The sequence below is a fragment of the Caretta caretta genome, chromosome 19, assembly GCF_965140235.1.
Source record: "Caretta caretta isolate rCarCar2 chromosome 19, rCarCar1.hap1, whole genome shotgun sequence".
Lineage (NCBI taxonomy): Eukaryota > Metazoa > Chordata > Testudines > Cheloniidae > Caretta > Caretta caretta.
Window position 1 is genome coordinate 3,697,747 of NC_134224.1, and position 12,505 is coordinate 3,710,251.

A 12,505-nucleotide genomic window follows, 5' to 3' on the forward strand; every position below is an offset into this window, starting at 1 on the left:
TTTTCTTCAAATAAAAAGAGGTTTATTAAGATAATGAGAATGACACTGTGGTGTGTTGTACATCGATTGCAGCTCTCAGAGAAACAACAGCAAGTACAAAACCCTGCAGAACTTCGATAGCCATTATCATCACAGCCTGTTGTCCATGCTACAGGCCTGTGACTCCAAAACTTCATTCCCATTTCTAATGGCAGAAAATCCAAAGACTTTCCTCTTTCAAAAAAAAAAAATCCCAACTCAATTAGATATAAATAACTTGCACTGGACATTTTAAAACTTTCAGATTTAATTACACATAAATAAATATGTACAGATTTAGAACAGTTCAGTTCAATTTGGCCTGGTTCAAGTTCTGCTCCTTGTGCTTTATTAATTATTATTATTATTATTATTAATTTTAGAAACCTGTGTGCTGTTATTTGTAGATTGTGGAGTTTTATTTAGTCCCAGGTGTAACTTAACCTGCTTGACCCCATTGGCTTGCATGTAACATTCCAGAAGGTTCTCGTTGATCAATTCCCATCTTGGAAAGAAGTCTGAGTGTAAGACTGTTCTCCTGACATGGTTCAGGGTTCCATAGGCCCTGGAGAAAATCTGTAGTGAGTGTCAGTTTGTTGCAAACTGTAAACAAAGTCTTAAAACCGCTTGAAAATCAAGGCAGCAACGCTGGTGATTTTCCTCTTGTCTTGGGCATAGGACGATTGTGTAGGTGGCATCATTGGAAGATTCCCTGTCTGCCTGTTGAAGGCAGGTTATACATCCAGATCTGCCTGCAATGCAAAAAAATCCCACCTGACTTACTTCTGCCTCAGTTTCAAAAGCATCTTGAGTGGCTGAGGCCTTTCCTCTCTGGTGATTTTTCGGTGTTTCAGTTTGAACAGACTCCTGGGGCACTTCAGTATTTTGTTGTGGGTTAAAAAACAAAACAAAATAAAATTGCACATGACTTGGCTTCCTGCATCCACCATTAAAATAAACAAAAGCCATCAACCTGTCTTATTCTCTTGATCTCAGTGATGTCCATTAAGGTTCTTTTCTTCTTCTTTTTCTTCTTCTTCTTTCTTAAATTCTTTAAATCTTCTTGTTTATTTGTTTGCTTTAAGAGTTGCGTCTCAAGTTCAAACATCGTAGTTCGGAAAACATATTTTTTTTCTAACACCAATAAGATCAGACCTCCTATCATGAGCTGGGAAGAACTCCCCCCAGTGGGGAGGGGGAGGGAGACAGCATGTTATTTCCGATGTTTCACTTCTTTCTCTGATGCTTTAGAGTCTCCAGCTGCATGCCCATTCCCTGTGCTGTTCATGAACATTTTATCCAAACCCTTGAGGGACTCCACCAGGTAGTTCTGGAAGGCTGTGAGTGCTGCACAGATAGCTGGACCCCCGAAGCCGTGGGTTATCAGGCTGAAGTGAGTCAAGCAGCTTTGGACACCTGGCTCTAAGATGAGAGACGGGCGGCTGTTCCCAAGCGGAGAACGATCCTGGGCCATCAAGTCTGCAAACTCTTTACAAATTTGCCTACAAGAGAAAGGAAGCCATTACGTTTTTAAAGAGGCTGGAAACCTATGGTCTTAAGTTTCTGTTTGTGCTCTGTTTCTGTAATTCATTTAATCTGTTATCACTGGGGAGACTGACTGAGCCAAGAGACTCCAAGTGTTTCCCTTCCAGGACACTGGTCTGAATTCAGCCCTGAGCTGGTAAGGATTGAAGGTCATTTCCATTGGCTAGCTGTTTGCTAGCCTGGACGAGATGAGTTTAATGGGTCTCCGATTCAATTCCCTGTGCATCATTATGAAGCCCCAGTAAGAATCATGTTTGCACAGGTGTCACTGAGGGCATGATTTGAAGGCAATGGGGTTGCACAGGTATTACTTAGGGCATGATTTAGCTTGCAGAATCTTTATGATTGGTGATGATGTCCAAGAAGGAAAGAACCTGGCTTGAAGTTCAGGTCCCAGGATGAGTTTGCAGGACTGGCAGTTAAATAAAATCCTTTTACTTGTAAACTAAGTGAAATGATCTGAAAGTCTCTGAGGCCCAAAAAGCAAGGAACCCCATGAAGCTATTTTTAATGAGTCACTGTTTGGAGCAGAACACCACTTGAAAACAGTTAGCTTAAAACAATCCAACAACAAAAAATAAGAGGAAAGTGTTTGGTGAAGTGATGCGTTATCCCCAGGGGAGATGTCATGAAAGGCAAACATAAGCCAAATGCGTGCAGTGTCAATGAGCATGTCCTTTGAATGTTCATGTTCGTCCTTCCAATGTGAGTGAATGATGCATTTCACTGTGTTGTGTATCCGTTGGATATGAGTGTGTGCAGCCCATTACTGTGAGTGTGTCCTCCTTGGGGCAAGGACTGTCTTTCCGTGGTATGTATGTACAGTGCCTAGCACAAGGGGGCCTCGATGCTGCTGGGGATGCATACTCACTTGGTAGCCAGGAGCATGTTTTTCCGGGTGTGGAGTTCGCTGGGATCGGAGTGCTGACGGCACAGGTATTCCGCTGCTGCCTTCGCTGGGAACTCTGTTTCACACACGTATCCAAAATCCCGGGCGAGGTGAACCGCTTCGCCTAGAAGAAGGACAAATTAATGAGCTGGGTCTGTACTTGTGTAACAACGAGGGAGCATTTTGTGCAGAAGTCTCCACATATCTTATTGGGATGCCTTGCTCATTTCTGTTGGGGCTGGATGCCCTTTTCCTCAGATCTCTAGCCAAGGGGAGAAAAACTCTGGACTCTCCAGGATTGGCTCTAGCATTCTGGGACTAGCTGCGTCACAGGGTGGCTAGCCCCTGTGAAGAAGTAGGTCCAGCTCTCCTGTGCAAAGACAAGTGCTCCCATTTGGCCAATTAAGAGGGCAGGGCGCCACTGGGGGCTATAAAGAACCAGAGAGGATCAGAGACAGGGAGGGGAGTGAGGGATGCTCCCCTGGTAAAGGGATGGGGGAGGATAGCTCCGTGGTTTGAGCAATGGCCTGCTAAACCCAGGGTTGTGAGTTCAGTCCTTGAGGGGGCCATTTAGGGATCTGGGGCAAAAATTGGGGATTGGTCCTGCTTTGAGCAGGGGGTTGGACTAGATGACCTCCTGAGGTTCCTTCCAACCCTGATATTCTATGATTCTATGATCTCCCAGCAGAGAGGCTGTGGGGTTCCTGCTGGGAAGAGTGGAGCTGTTCTCTGGATGTGGAAGGGCTGGGCTGGCTGCCTTGGTACAAGGACAGGAGAGGACTGGGCTGGATAGCTGGAGCATGAGGAGGGATCCTAGGACGGTATGCTGTGCATACTGTTTTGGATTATGCTAGGGAAGTTCTAGACAAAGGTTGTGGCACTTTGTTAAAATTTACATGCATGGGACTTCTGTAATAAATGGAATGCACAAGGGCTATATTTATACTTGGGAAGATGCTTTGGAGGGAAACTGAGGCAGACAGGCCTGTCGTGTTGCACCTGCCACAGGGGGGCCCTTCTGGAGGTGCTGCACTATGTCAAGCTCCCACCGAAAGCAATGGGAGTTTCTTGTGCCCTGCTGTGGGAGAATCATGCCCCAGGAGTCCTGATTGACAGTCACCGGCTCTAAGAACAAAATCCCTCCCTCCCTCCTTTGCTGGCTGATAAAGTAACACACCAAAGTCAATGTGGCTGAAGTTACATCTGGGTGGAATTTGGCCCATTGTGCTGTGTTCTTACAGGAGGAAGCATAACAGAGACAACTCTGTCCCTCCCACCTCCCGCATCATCTCTCTCTTTCTCGCACCGGTTTTCTCCTTCTATCTTTTCATACTGGCCCTCCTATTTCAGAATCAGAGTATGATCCCATTGTGTTAGGCAACCATGCTGCCTTACCACAAACCCGGACTATCAAAGGGGACTGACTCCTTTTTTGGGGGGGAGGGGACACCCTAATATTGTGATTACTCAAGAACAGGGGAATGGGGGAAGCACAGGAGGAATAGAAGGAAGATAGGGTCTTGTTTGTATCCTTCCTCACTGAACAGAAAGGCCTAAGGGGAGAGTGCTCAGCCTAGGTATCCATCATTCCATGGAACTGCCCTCTCATTGATGAAATTGATCCATCTTCAGGCATCCCCATGGAAATAATCAGAGCTGATGGCAATTGATCATGCCCAAACCCCCGGTTAGGCAGACAGAGCTAATTTGACTTGCCCCCCGCTGTTCATACGTATTAGGCCATCCATCCTAATAGCATTAACCTAGTTCCCATCGCTGCCACCCCAGCTCTGAGAATTGTGCGTGAAGCCTCGTTTGGGCAGAGTGTTTGCGCTTCCCTGTCTGAAGCGTCTCAATTTCCTTTCCCTCCTCGCTCCCTCAGCCATCACTATATCATGAAATACTAGAAGATCAGAGTGGGGGCGATTTTGTGTGTGTGGGCGCATGTGCGTGTGCACAATATGCATGAAAATACAGTCACTTCTGTGGAACCGAAGCTATAACAGAGGGGTTAAAGCAAAGCACTGGAAGTTGGGACTTCTTGGCTCTGTCCTTGGTGCTTGGTGGAAGCATGTGCTAGTGGCTAAAGCTAAGTGTTTTGAAGGTGACTAGTGATTTGGGAGCCCAACTTGAGACACTGTAAAGGGGCTTGATCCGAGGGTCAGTACATGTTCTTAAAGTGCTTTGCTGAATCAGGGCCTGGTGGAGCAGGGGCTTCCTTACCTGCTGTAATGAAATAGATTGGGACACCTTCAGGCCAGTGTGGCGCAGGAGGGCACATGGCAGAGATAGCCATGAAGGAGAGTTGTCAAGTGACTTTACACAGGTAATGCCCTAATTCAGCCAACATTTCATCCCACGTGTTTCTTTCAGCGCCTGGCAGTCTCAGTAAAGTTTTCGGGCCAGATGCCTACGTTAGCCACGTTCTTTTCAAACTCTTTTCTGGAGTGTTTGAGAGTGTTTTGAAAGTTGGAACGTAACCTGGTATCTTGTGTAGAATTAAAGCCAACTTCATCCCTGGTGTAACTCCAGTGAAGCCTTCACCCAAAATGCCAGAGAGCAGACGGCTGAAAATCCCATGAAAAATTCCAAACACACATTTCTATTTCTACTGATTTGCCCATGTGGCTCTCTTAAATATTTCTAACATGTCTAGCATTGCAGTATCTAAGTGCTAAATACTGTCCTTGAGATTTGCATAGTACATTCATGGAGGACATCAGGATGGCTTCTGCTCTTCCCTTCCCCCTGGTTCTAGCATGCCATGCTTCCTCTTTATAAGATGATGAGATTGGCACTTGAGAATCAAAAGAGACAAATCTTAGACTCCAAACTGGCTGAACCTTAGCACAGGAGAAACAGCGTGTGAGTTCTACTTGAAGCAAAGCTCTGGAAGCAAGCAAACTGTCCACTAAGCACATCCCTCGAGTACAGCTTTATGTGTCTAATGTTCTTATTTTGCTATTTTAGGTGATGATTTTTATTCCCCTGTCTCATTTACCCACGGCCACCAATTCTCCCTACATCTATAAAAAGAAAAGGAGTACTTGTGGCACCTTAGAGATTAACCAATTTATCTGAGCATAAGCTTTTGTGAGCTACAGCTCACTTCATCGGATGCATACTGTGGAAAGTGTAGAAGATCTTTTTATACACACAAAGCATGAAAAAATGGGTGTTTACCACTGCAAAAGGTTTTCTCTCCCCCCTTTTGCAGTGGTAAACTTTTGCAGTGGTAAACACCCATTTTTTCATGCTTTGTGTGTATAAAAAGATCTTCTGCACTTTCCACAGTATGCATCCAATGAAGTGAGCTGTAGCTCACGAAAGCTTATGCACAAATAAATGACATCATCCCTCCATCTATAGTTATGAACAGCTCTGCATCGATATAAAAATATAATTAATGCTCAGAAACACCCAGTAATAAATAAAAAAATGAATAAATAAAAAGTACAGAGGTTGAAGAGGCAGAGGGGAGCAAACAGATTAAAATAAGACGGCAAATGTCCAAGAAAAAAGGGGCCTGGGGCATAGCAGGGCAACCTAGTTTCTGTCTGCTGAAAAATGGCAAAGCATTAGCACCTTCCCCTGGGTGAACCATCTTCCAATACCAGAATGCTGAGTTGCAAGAGGAAATCAGATCCATCAAGCGCACATGGCCCCACTCTTTTATTTACTATGAGCCGTTAAGCAGTAACCAAAAAGCCAGCAGCCTCGTGAAATCAAAATGTATATTTCTTCCTTTCTTTCGTTCTTTTCGTTCTTTTCTTTGAATGGAAATCAGCCTGTCACTCAGCGCGCACCGACTGCCCTTGGTAACAACCTCCACCTAATGAAGCGGGTCATTTAATTTGCTGGCAACAATGGAGACAATTTTCTATTCAAAAACTGCAGGCAGCTGCCTCCAACACGCTGGGCGCAAATACAATGGATTCCGAAGCTGGAAGGGAGTTGGAGCTACCATTTCATTTGTCTCCTTCCTGTGTCCTTTGGTCCATAGATGCGGTAGCAACATCATCATTTCCATAGTGTGAAGGCTGGGAGGAGAACTACTAAACATGCAGCTTTAAGCAAGGGGACTTCATATTTAAAGGGCAAGTTATATGTTGACTATGGAGGCCCTAAATAGCATATTTCCCGTAGCCTCACTCAGCACCCACCATACTCACAGATCAGCCACTACAGACTGTCTTCCTGTACACACCCTAGAAGGCTGTGGTTCCCTCACTGTTCTCTTTTGGGAATTGAACCCTGCTGTCTCACACAGCAGAGCCATTGAGCCAACCTCAAGCATATTTTTAAGGAGTGTGCGGAGCACTAGTGTATCATGAATCCAGACATAGGGGCAGCTAGGATTGGAAGTGCATTTGACCTATTTCAAAGGCAAGTCAAGGGAACATGTGGAGATCTACACAAGTCTGAGTCCCAACAAACAGGTCTGTTTGGGCCAAGGACACAACATTTTCAGTAGTGCAGTAACTTTGCAATAGGTTGGTGAATATTCGTGATAATTTCTTAATGAGTTTGCTTTGGCCGCGTTCCTGCTCCTTTTGTGTTTGCTTTCTGTGAATCTTCATGCAACTGAGTTTTACTTGTAGTAATTCACAAAAGTGAATTTTAAGCTCCAATAGTCATTTATAGCACATTTCAAACTAGTGCTGAAAATTTGATTTGAAGAGTTAAGCTCATACAATGAGGGAGCAGAAAGAATAACATTTGACTTATGTGAACCAGTCATAGCTAAGCAACACAGGTTGGGTTTCAGATTTCAGTGGTTCTAAATTCTAGATCCCGTGATGTTCTAAAGGACCCCAAAAGCATTGGTTGCCATGTGTAAGCGCTGCAACATTTGCCCTGACAGGTCTGCGGAGTCCTACCTCGTTCCGATTGTGAGTGCTTTCTCCAAACTGTGCTCTTGTTAGCCCAGCAGAAATCTGTTAGTTCAGAAGATGTGCTTGGGTCAAGATGGAGAATTACATGCAGACCCCACTTTGGCTTAATGATGGCTGCTGCATAATCTGTTCTGTTTTAGGCCTTCTGTCAAATTGCAAATGGAGGACTTAGAATGGGCAAAGGTTGGGCACCCCAGTCTGATGTTAAACCACAGAACGACTCTTACCTTCCACCAACGACGTCAGCAAAGTGACATTGGCAGCTTTACGCCTTCCTGCAGGTAGATTTAAGCCTATTTTCTCTAATCTTTCCCTTAAACACCTTCCACCATTTTTTGATTTTGCCCTGCAAGAGGGAAACAAGGAGGGAAAAGATTTTAGTTGAAAGGAAAGAAAAAACAACACACAAATTGCTGTTGTAACTGAGTAGTCTCTTGATCTGGCATAAAATATACAATAAGCTTCACAAATCTCAATTGTAAGAACTACTGATAACAGAATATAAAGTTTGTTAAAATCAATTTCTATATTCCAAATGACACAGTAGTCCTGGATTCTTTTATAGCCCTGGAGAGAATGAAACAGATATGAGACTAAAAAGAACCTTCATCCAATCACTAGTTTTATTGTTTCAAATTCTCAACAATAGCAATCCTCTGTGATGCCTTTGTTCCAACAAACAGCAGCTCATCTAAGTTTGTGCAGGAGACTCACAGATTCATTAACAAAGAAGCATTTGGGCTGCAAACTTGTAGGAACTTGCAAGGTGATGCGCTGTATTGCAAAAATACCCATGTGCCCAGAAGTGCACAGAGACCTGCTGGGCTTTAATATTGTTCCAAAAGGTGGGTCTTACTGGAGTGACAACAGCAACAGCCAACCAGTGAGCTCATTGCAGGTTTGGGGCTGCATCTCCGCAAAAGGCAATAAAATTGACTATCCCCCAAAGCAGCAGCAAAACATGTGGCCTGTTACTGGAATAATTTAATTCAACAACTCTGCAGCCTTTGCTGTTCTGAAATAAAAAGAGCCCTGGACTGGGACTTCTCTATCCGATGACAAGATATAAGAATAACCACGTGGTAGAGCTGAACAAAGCACTTGCAATGGATCCCAGAACTAGGGCACAAGCTGCAAAATTCGTACTTGGGTTCAGATATTGAACACCCCTGAAGTTTGGCAAGGTGTTTGGGATAGGGCTTTGGCTTGGCCTTTTATAGACCTAGGGGGCAGCTGCACAATTTGGATCAGAATGTGAACTTTCCCAGATTCGGATCTCGGGGTTTGAAATTGTAACCAGACCTGTACATCATACCAAATCGGAAGGACCTGCAGATGCCATCTGAAGTCAGTGGGACAGTCTCAAGGGCATTCCCTAGACTGTAAGCTCTTTGGGGCAGGGTTTATCTTTTTGTTCTGTGTTTGACTGAGGCTCCTAGGCTCTACTGCAATGCAAATAATTAAAAATGACCAGCAAGGGTTCATCACTGGAAATAGCTCAGACACTTTGACCTGAAGGAAGCAGAGGAGAGACAAAATCAGAGGAAGATAAGTAAGGTGTGGTACTTACCTCCTTAGGACTCCCCCGAGAAGAGAGGCATTGAGACACTCTGGTGGGGAGAGCCTTCTCTGCACCTCCCCGACAGTCACCTTGTACTTAGAGGTGGAACTGAGAAGGGAGAGCCGGCCAGGCACGGAGCAGAAGACCTCGTTGGGATTTGTCACCCCTCCAATCAAACTGTCTTTGTTCATCGATAGGGCAGAGATGGTGGTGCCGTTTGCCTTCGAGGGGATGGGCACTGGAAGGAAAAGCAGCAAGAGAGAAAGAATGTCACTGGAAAGGATCTAAAGCAGAGGAAACAGAAACTTGGTGATGCTTGGGGCCACTCTGACAGCATTCCAGGAGCTCAATGTACAGGCATTTCCGTCGTAAGAAGTAAACAGACATGACCATGGTGTTTTCCTTGGTCTTGTATGTTTCTTAATGGAGAAAGAGAAACTGCCTGAGGGGTGGGTTTGAAAACCAGGCAAAATGCAGATCTGTAACTTATCCCTCCAAATTCAGGGGTGCTAGGACCCGGGGTTCTTGTTTGGCCTCTAGGAAAGGACCAGGTGCATAATTTTGACCAGATCCCCAATCCCGCCTTCCCCTGTCTGTCTTAGGGGTGCTTAGGATCCAAGATTTTGGTTTGGCCTGTCACAGAGAAGGGGGCCATTTGCAAAACTCAGATCTGGATCCTGTTTCAAGATTTCCAGCACTGCTGATTTTTGGAGGGGTTTTGGATTTGGGATTTTCATTGAGGCCCATGGTCACACAGCACCATTAGGGAGGAACAACAGACCTGGACTCTGTTCCTAGCGCCTCCGTTATCTGAGACTCAGCAAACCCCAGGGGAGCTAAGGGAGATGTGTGTGGACATGGGAAGGCTCATATTGACTTCATCTGGCTTTGGATCAGGCACACAGCAAGCGGGAACCCCACACTTGGGTCACCCTGGTCTAAAGTTAACTGAAAAGATCAGTTCACCAAACAACCCAGAACAAACTGCCTTATACTTAATGGGGAAAATGCCAATTAAAAGCAGAAAGGCAGACGGATGGTGGTGAACAGCAAGCTCACACAGAGCCCATGGCCTTACACCGAGAGTGAAACTGGCCTATTTTCCCCAGACGTCACTTCAGTAAGAAACCTCTTTAGACACAATAAAGGTTTCTTGGTTAGAGCCATGGCAGAGGCTTGTGCCAAGTGACTTTGGGTTTTATATTTTGAAATTAATACCCAATTTAACTCTGAATCCACGGTTTTCAAAGACGCCATAGCTAACTGCAAATGCAATCACTCCAGATTGTTTAAACCCTGGCATTCTTTGTGGTTACTGAGTAATGGTCACTCCATGATGTACATTCAAACAGTACACATGCCTAATACTTAGAGCAACAAATAACAGGGTGAGATCCAGGTTTTATAAAGGAAATACACATGCCCAAAATGAAACAGCAAACCTGAAATTTAATCGGAAAGGGCAAGTATACTGAGCCCATTAAGGGGGCCTTACAATCAGCATATTGTAAATACAGCTCAACAACTTGTTAGCATGGCAATAAAAGAGCAGCACATGTTACATAAAAATGGCTAATGTTTTAGGGCTAAAAGATGAATGGAAATAAGCTATGGTCTATTAAATTCCCTCTCAGTGTGAAACTCTGACAACGTCGGGGGACTGAAGGACAGGTTGCATGGGTTTCCCTTCGGAACTGACTAGCAAAGGGTAAAGTTCTGACAGTTGTGACACTTGGGATTGTGGCTGATGGAGAGGTTCTAAGGGAAGAACAGAGGCTAAAAGATTCAAGAACATCACCGTATGGGCTAGGAAAGCAGAGCTGCTTCCAGACAGCAGCGACGTCAGGGCTTTCTTTCACATTCCCCGGATGGTTAATATTTATCCCTTGGCACATTCCTAAAATAAAAAGCCAGAGCATGTTTTAAAAATGTCCACGTATCACTGCAAAGATGTGTCTCACTGCAGGTCCATGCATTTCTAAGTTTTTGGACTTCATTGAGACATGAATCAACATGCATCCATGCAGCCCCATGCATCCCTGGAGAGCTGTGTATGTCTTGTGGTTTCATGTGTTTTGTGCATCACAGTGTGTCCACGTGTTTCCATGCATTCATGTGTCAGTGAAGAGTTGTGCATTACTTGTAGGTTCATACTTCATCCCTGTGGATTCATGCATCAATGTGTATTCATGCTTCCGTGCACCACTGGGCACCTACGTATCTGTGTGTCTGGCTACATATCCATGCAGGACGGTACAACCATGCAACACGACTCATCCACATGTCACAGCATTTGTTTTCCCCTGGTCCTGGATGAGAGAGCGAATCTTGGACTTGGTGCGGTATAATGCTGGAAGCTATTGGAAAGCTCACCTTGCAGAGCAAAAAGGTAAAATGCAGACATGTGTTTGGGAGGCATTCCATGCCGTGACAGAGTGCGGGGCAGCAAGGCCAGGCGCTACGGTCCATGGCAGCACGGTGACGGGCGGATGAACAGGACATGATGAGGCATTGACACATGGTGTGTCACTATGACAGTTTTAAAACGTGCTGACTTTTTTTTAGGAATATGCACACTGCAGAAAACCAATCCACCTAGAGAAGACTAAGCTAGTCCCTGCCACTCCCAGAGCCACAGTCCAGAACCAGTTAGGCAGTCTCTGTTACATGCAATGACTTTCTGAATGTTATAGGTGCTGTGACAAGGAGAACCCATAGCAGACAATTAATTTGAATAATGATCTGTATTTCAGTAGTGCTTAGAAACCCCAACTGAGACCAGGGCCCCATTTTGCTAGGTGCTGTACATACACAGAAGGAGAGAGTCCCGTCCCAAAGTGTTTGCACTCTAAATAGACAAGACAGACAAAAAGGTGGAAGGGGAAACAGAGGCAAAGAGAGGGGAAGTAACTTGTCCAAGGTCACAGAATAGGCCATTGCTAGTGCTGGGAATAGACTCCAAGATCACTACCCTATCCACTAGACCAGGCTTCCTTAATCCAATCAGACAATCAAACATAACTACATGAAATATTTTTGTTTTGGTGTCGCTTTCTGTTTGCCTGGTCCGATCTCCAGCTTTTTTACCAATAAACCTGCTGCAGATGAGAGACAAAACTACCATCAGAGACTGGGAGTTTGGTTTCCTTGGCCTTTTTGGAACCAAAATTGGCTCTTGTCATGAGCAAACCAAAATGTCCCCCTGATCTGCAGAAAGCTGCTTTCCTGTTGCCTCAAGACTCAGGTGATCGGAACACCAGTCAGCCTGCAGACAAGAAGGAAGCACAAGACTATCAGAGGTTTGCCCAGTACTCAGCAGGCAACACGAAGCCCTGCCTGCACTAGCTCTGGGTTTGCTTTGTTTCCGATGCAAGCAGAATCTCACTTTCCAAACCATGTTGGTGCTTCCAGATGACTGACCATCTGGGAAGTGCTGTGTTGCACTAAGCAAAGAACGTTTCTGAGATTTAGACCTGGGCCCCAGTGCAGCAGGAGGAACCACTGTAGCAAGATTTAAAATTACATTACGGGGACAAGGTTTTCAAGGCAAACTAGCTGGGCTTTGGGCCATTGGATGGTTCTCCCCAGGAAGCGTTC

The 12,505-nt window shown here is 45.1% G+C and overlaps 1 protein-coding gene across 4 annotated transcripts in view; it reads right to left on the minus strand.

The window, feature by feature from the left end:
• Positions 1–12,505, minus strand: part of TFAP2E (transcription factor AP-2 epsilon) — a 50,079-nt gene continuing 37,574 nt past the window's right edge. For 2 of the 4 annotated variants that reach the window (XM_075121302.1, XM_048826022.2), the window contains exons 4-8: positions 10,707–10,805; positions 8,918–9,146; positions 7,575–7,693; positions 2,435–2,576; positions 1–1,520 (exon numbers count right to left, since the gene is read on the minus strand). In XM_075121302.1, coding sequence (XP_074977403.1) covers positions 1,232–1,520; positions 2,435–2,576; positions 7,575–7,693; positions 8,918–9,146; positions 10,707–10,805 — 878 coding nt within the window. In that variant the 3' untranslated portion in view covers positions 1–1,231. The remainder of the gene's footprint in view (positions 1,521–2,434; positions 2,577–7,574; positions 7,694–8,917; positions 9,147–10,706; positions 10,806–12,505) is intronic. The other 2 variants (XM_075121303.1, XM_048826024.2) reach the window with 1 other exon arrangement.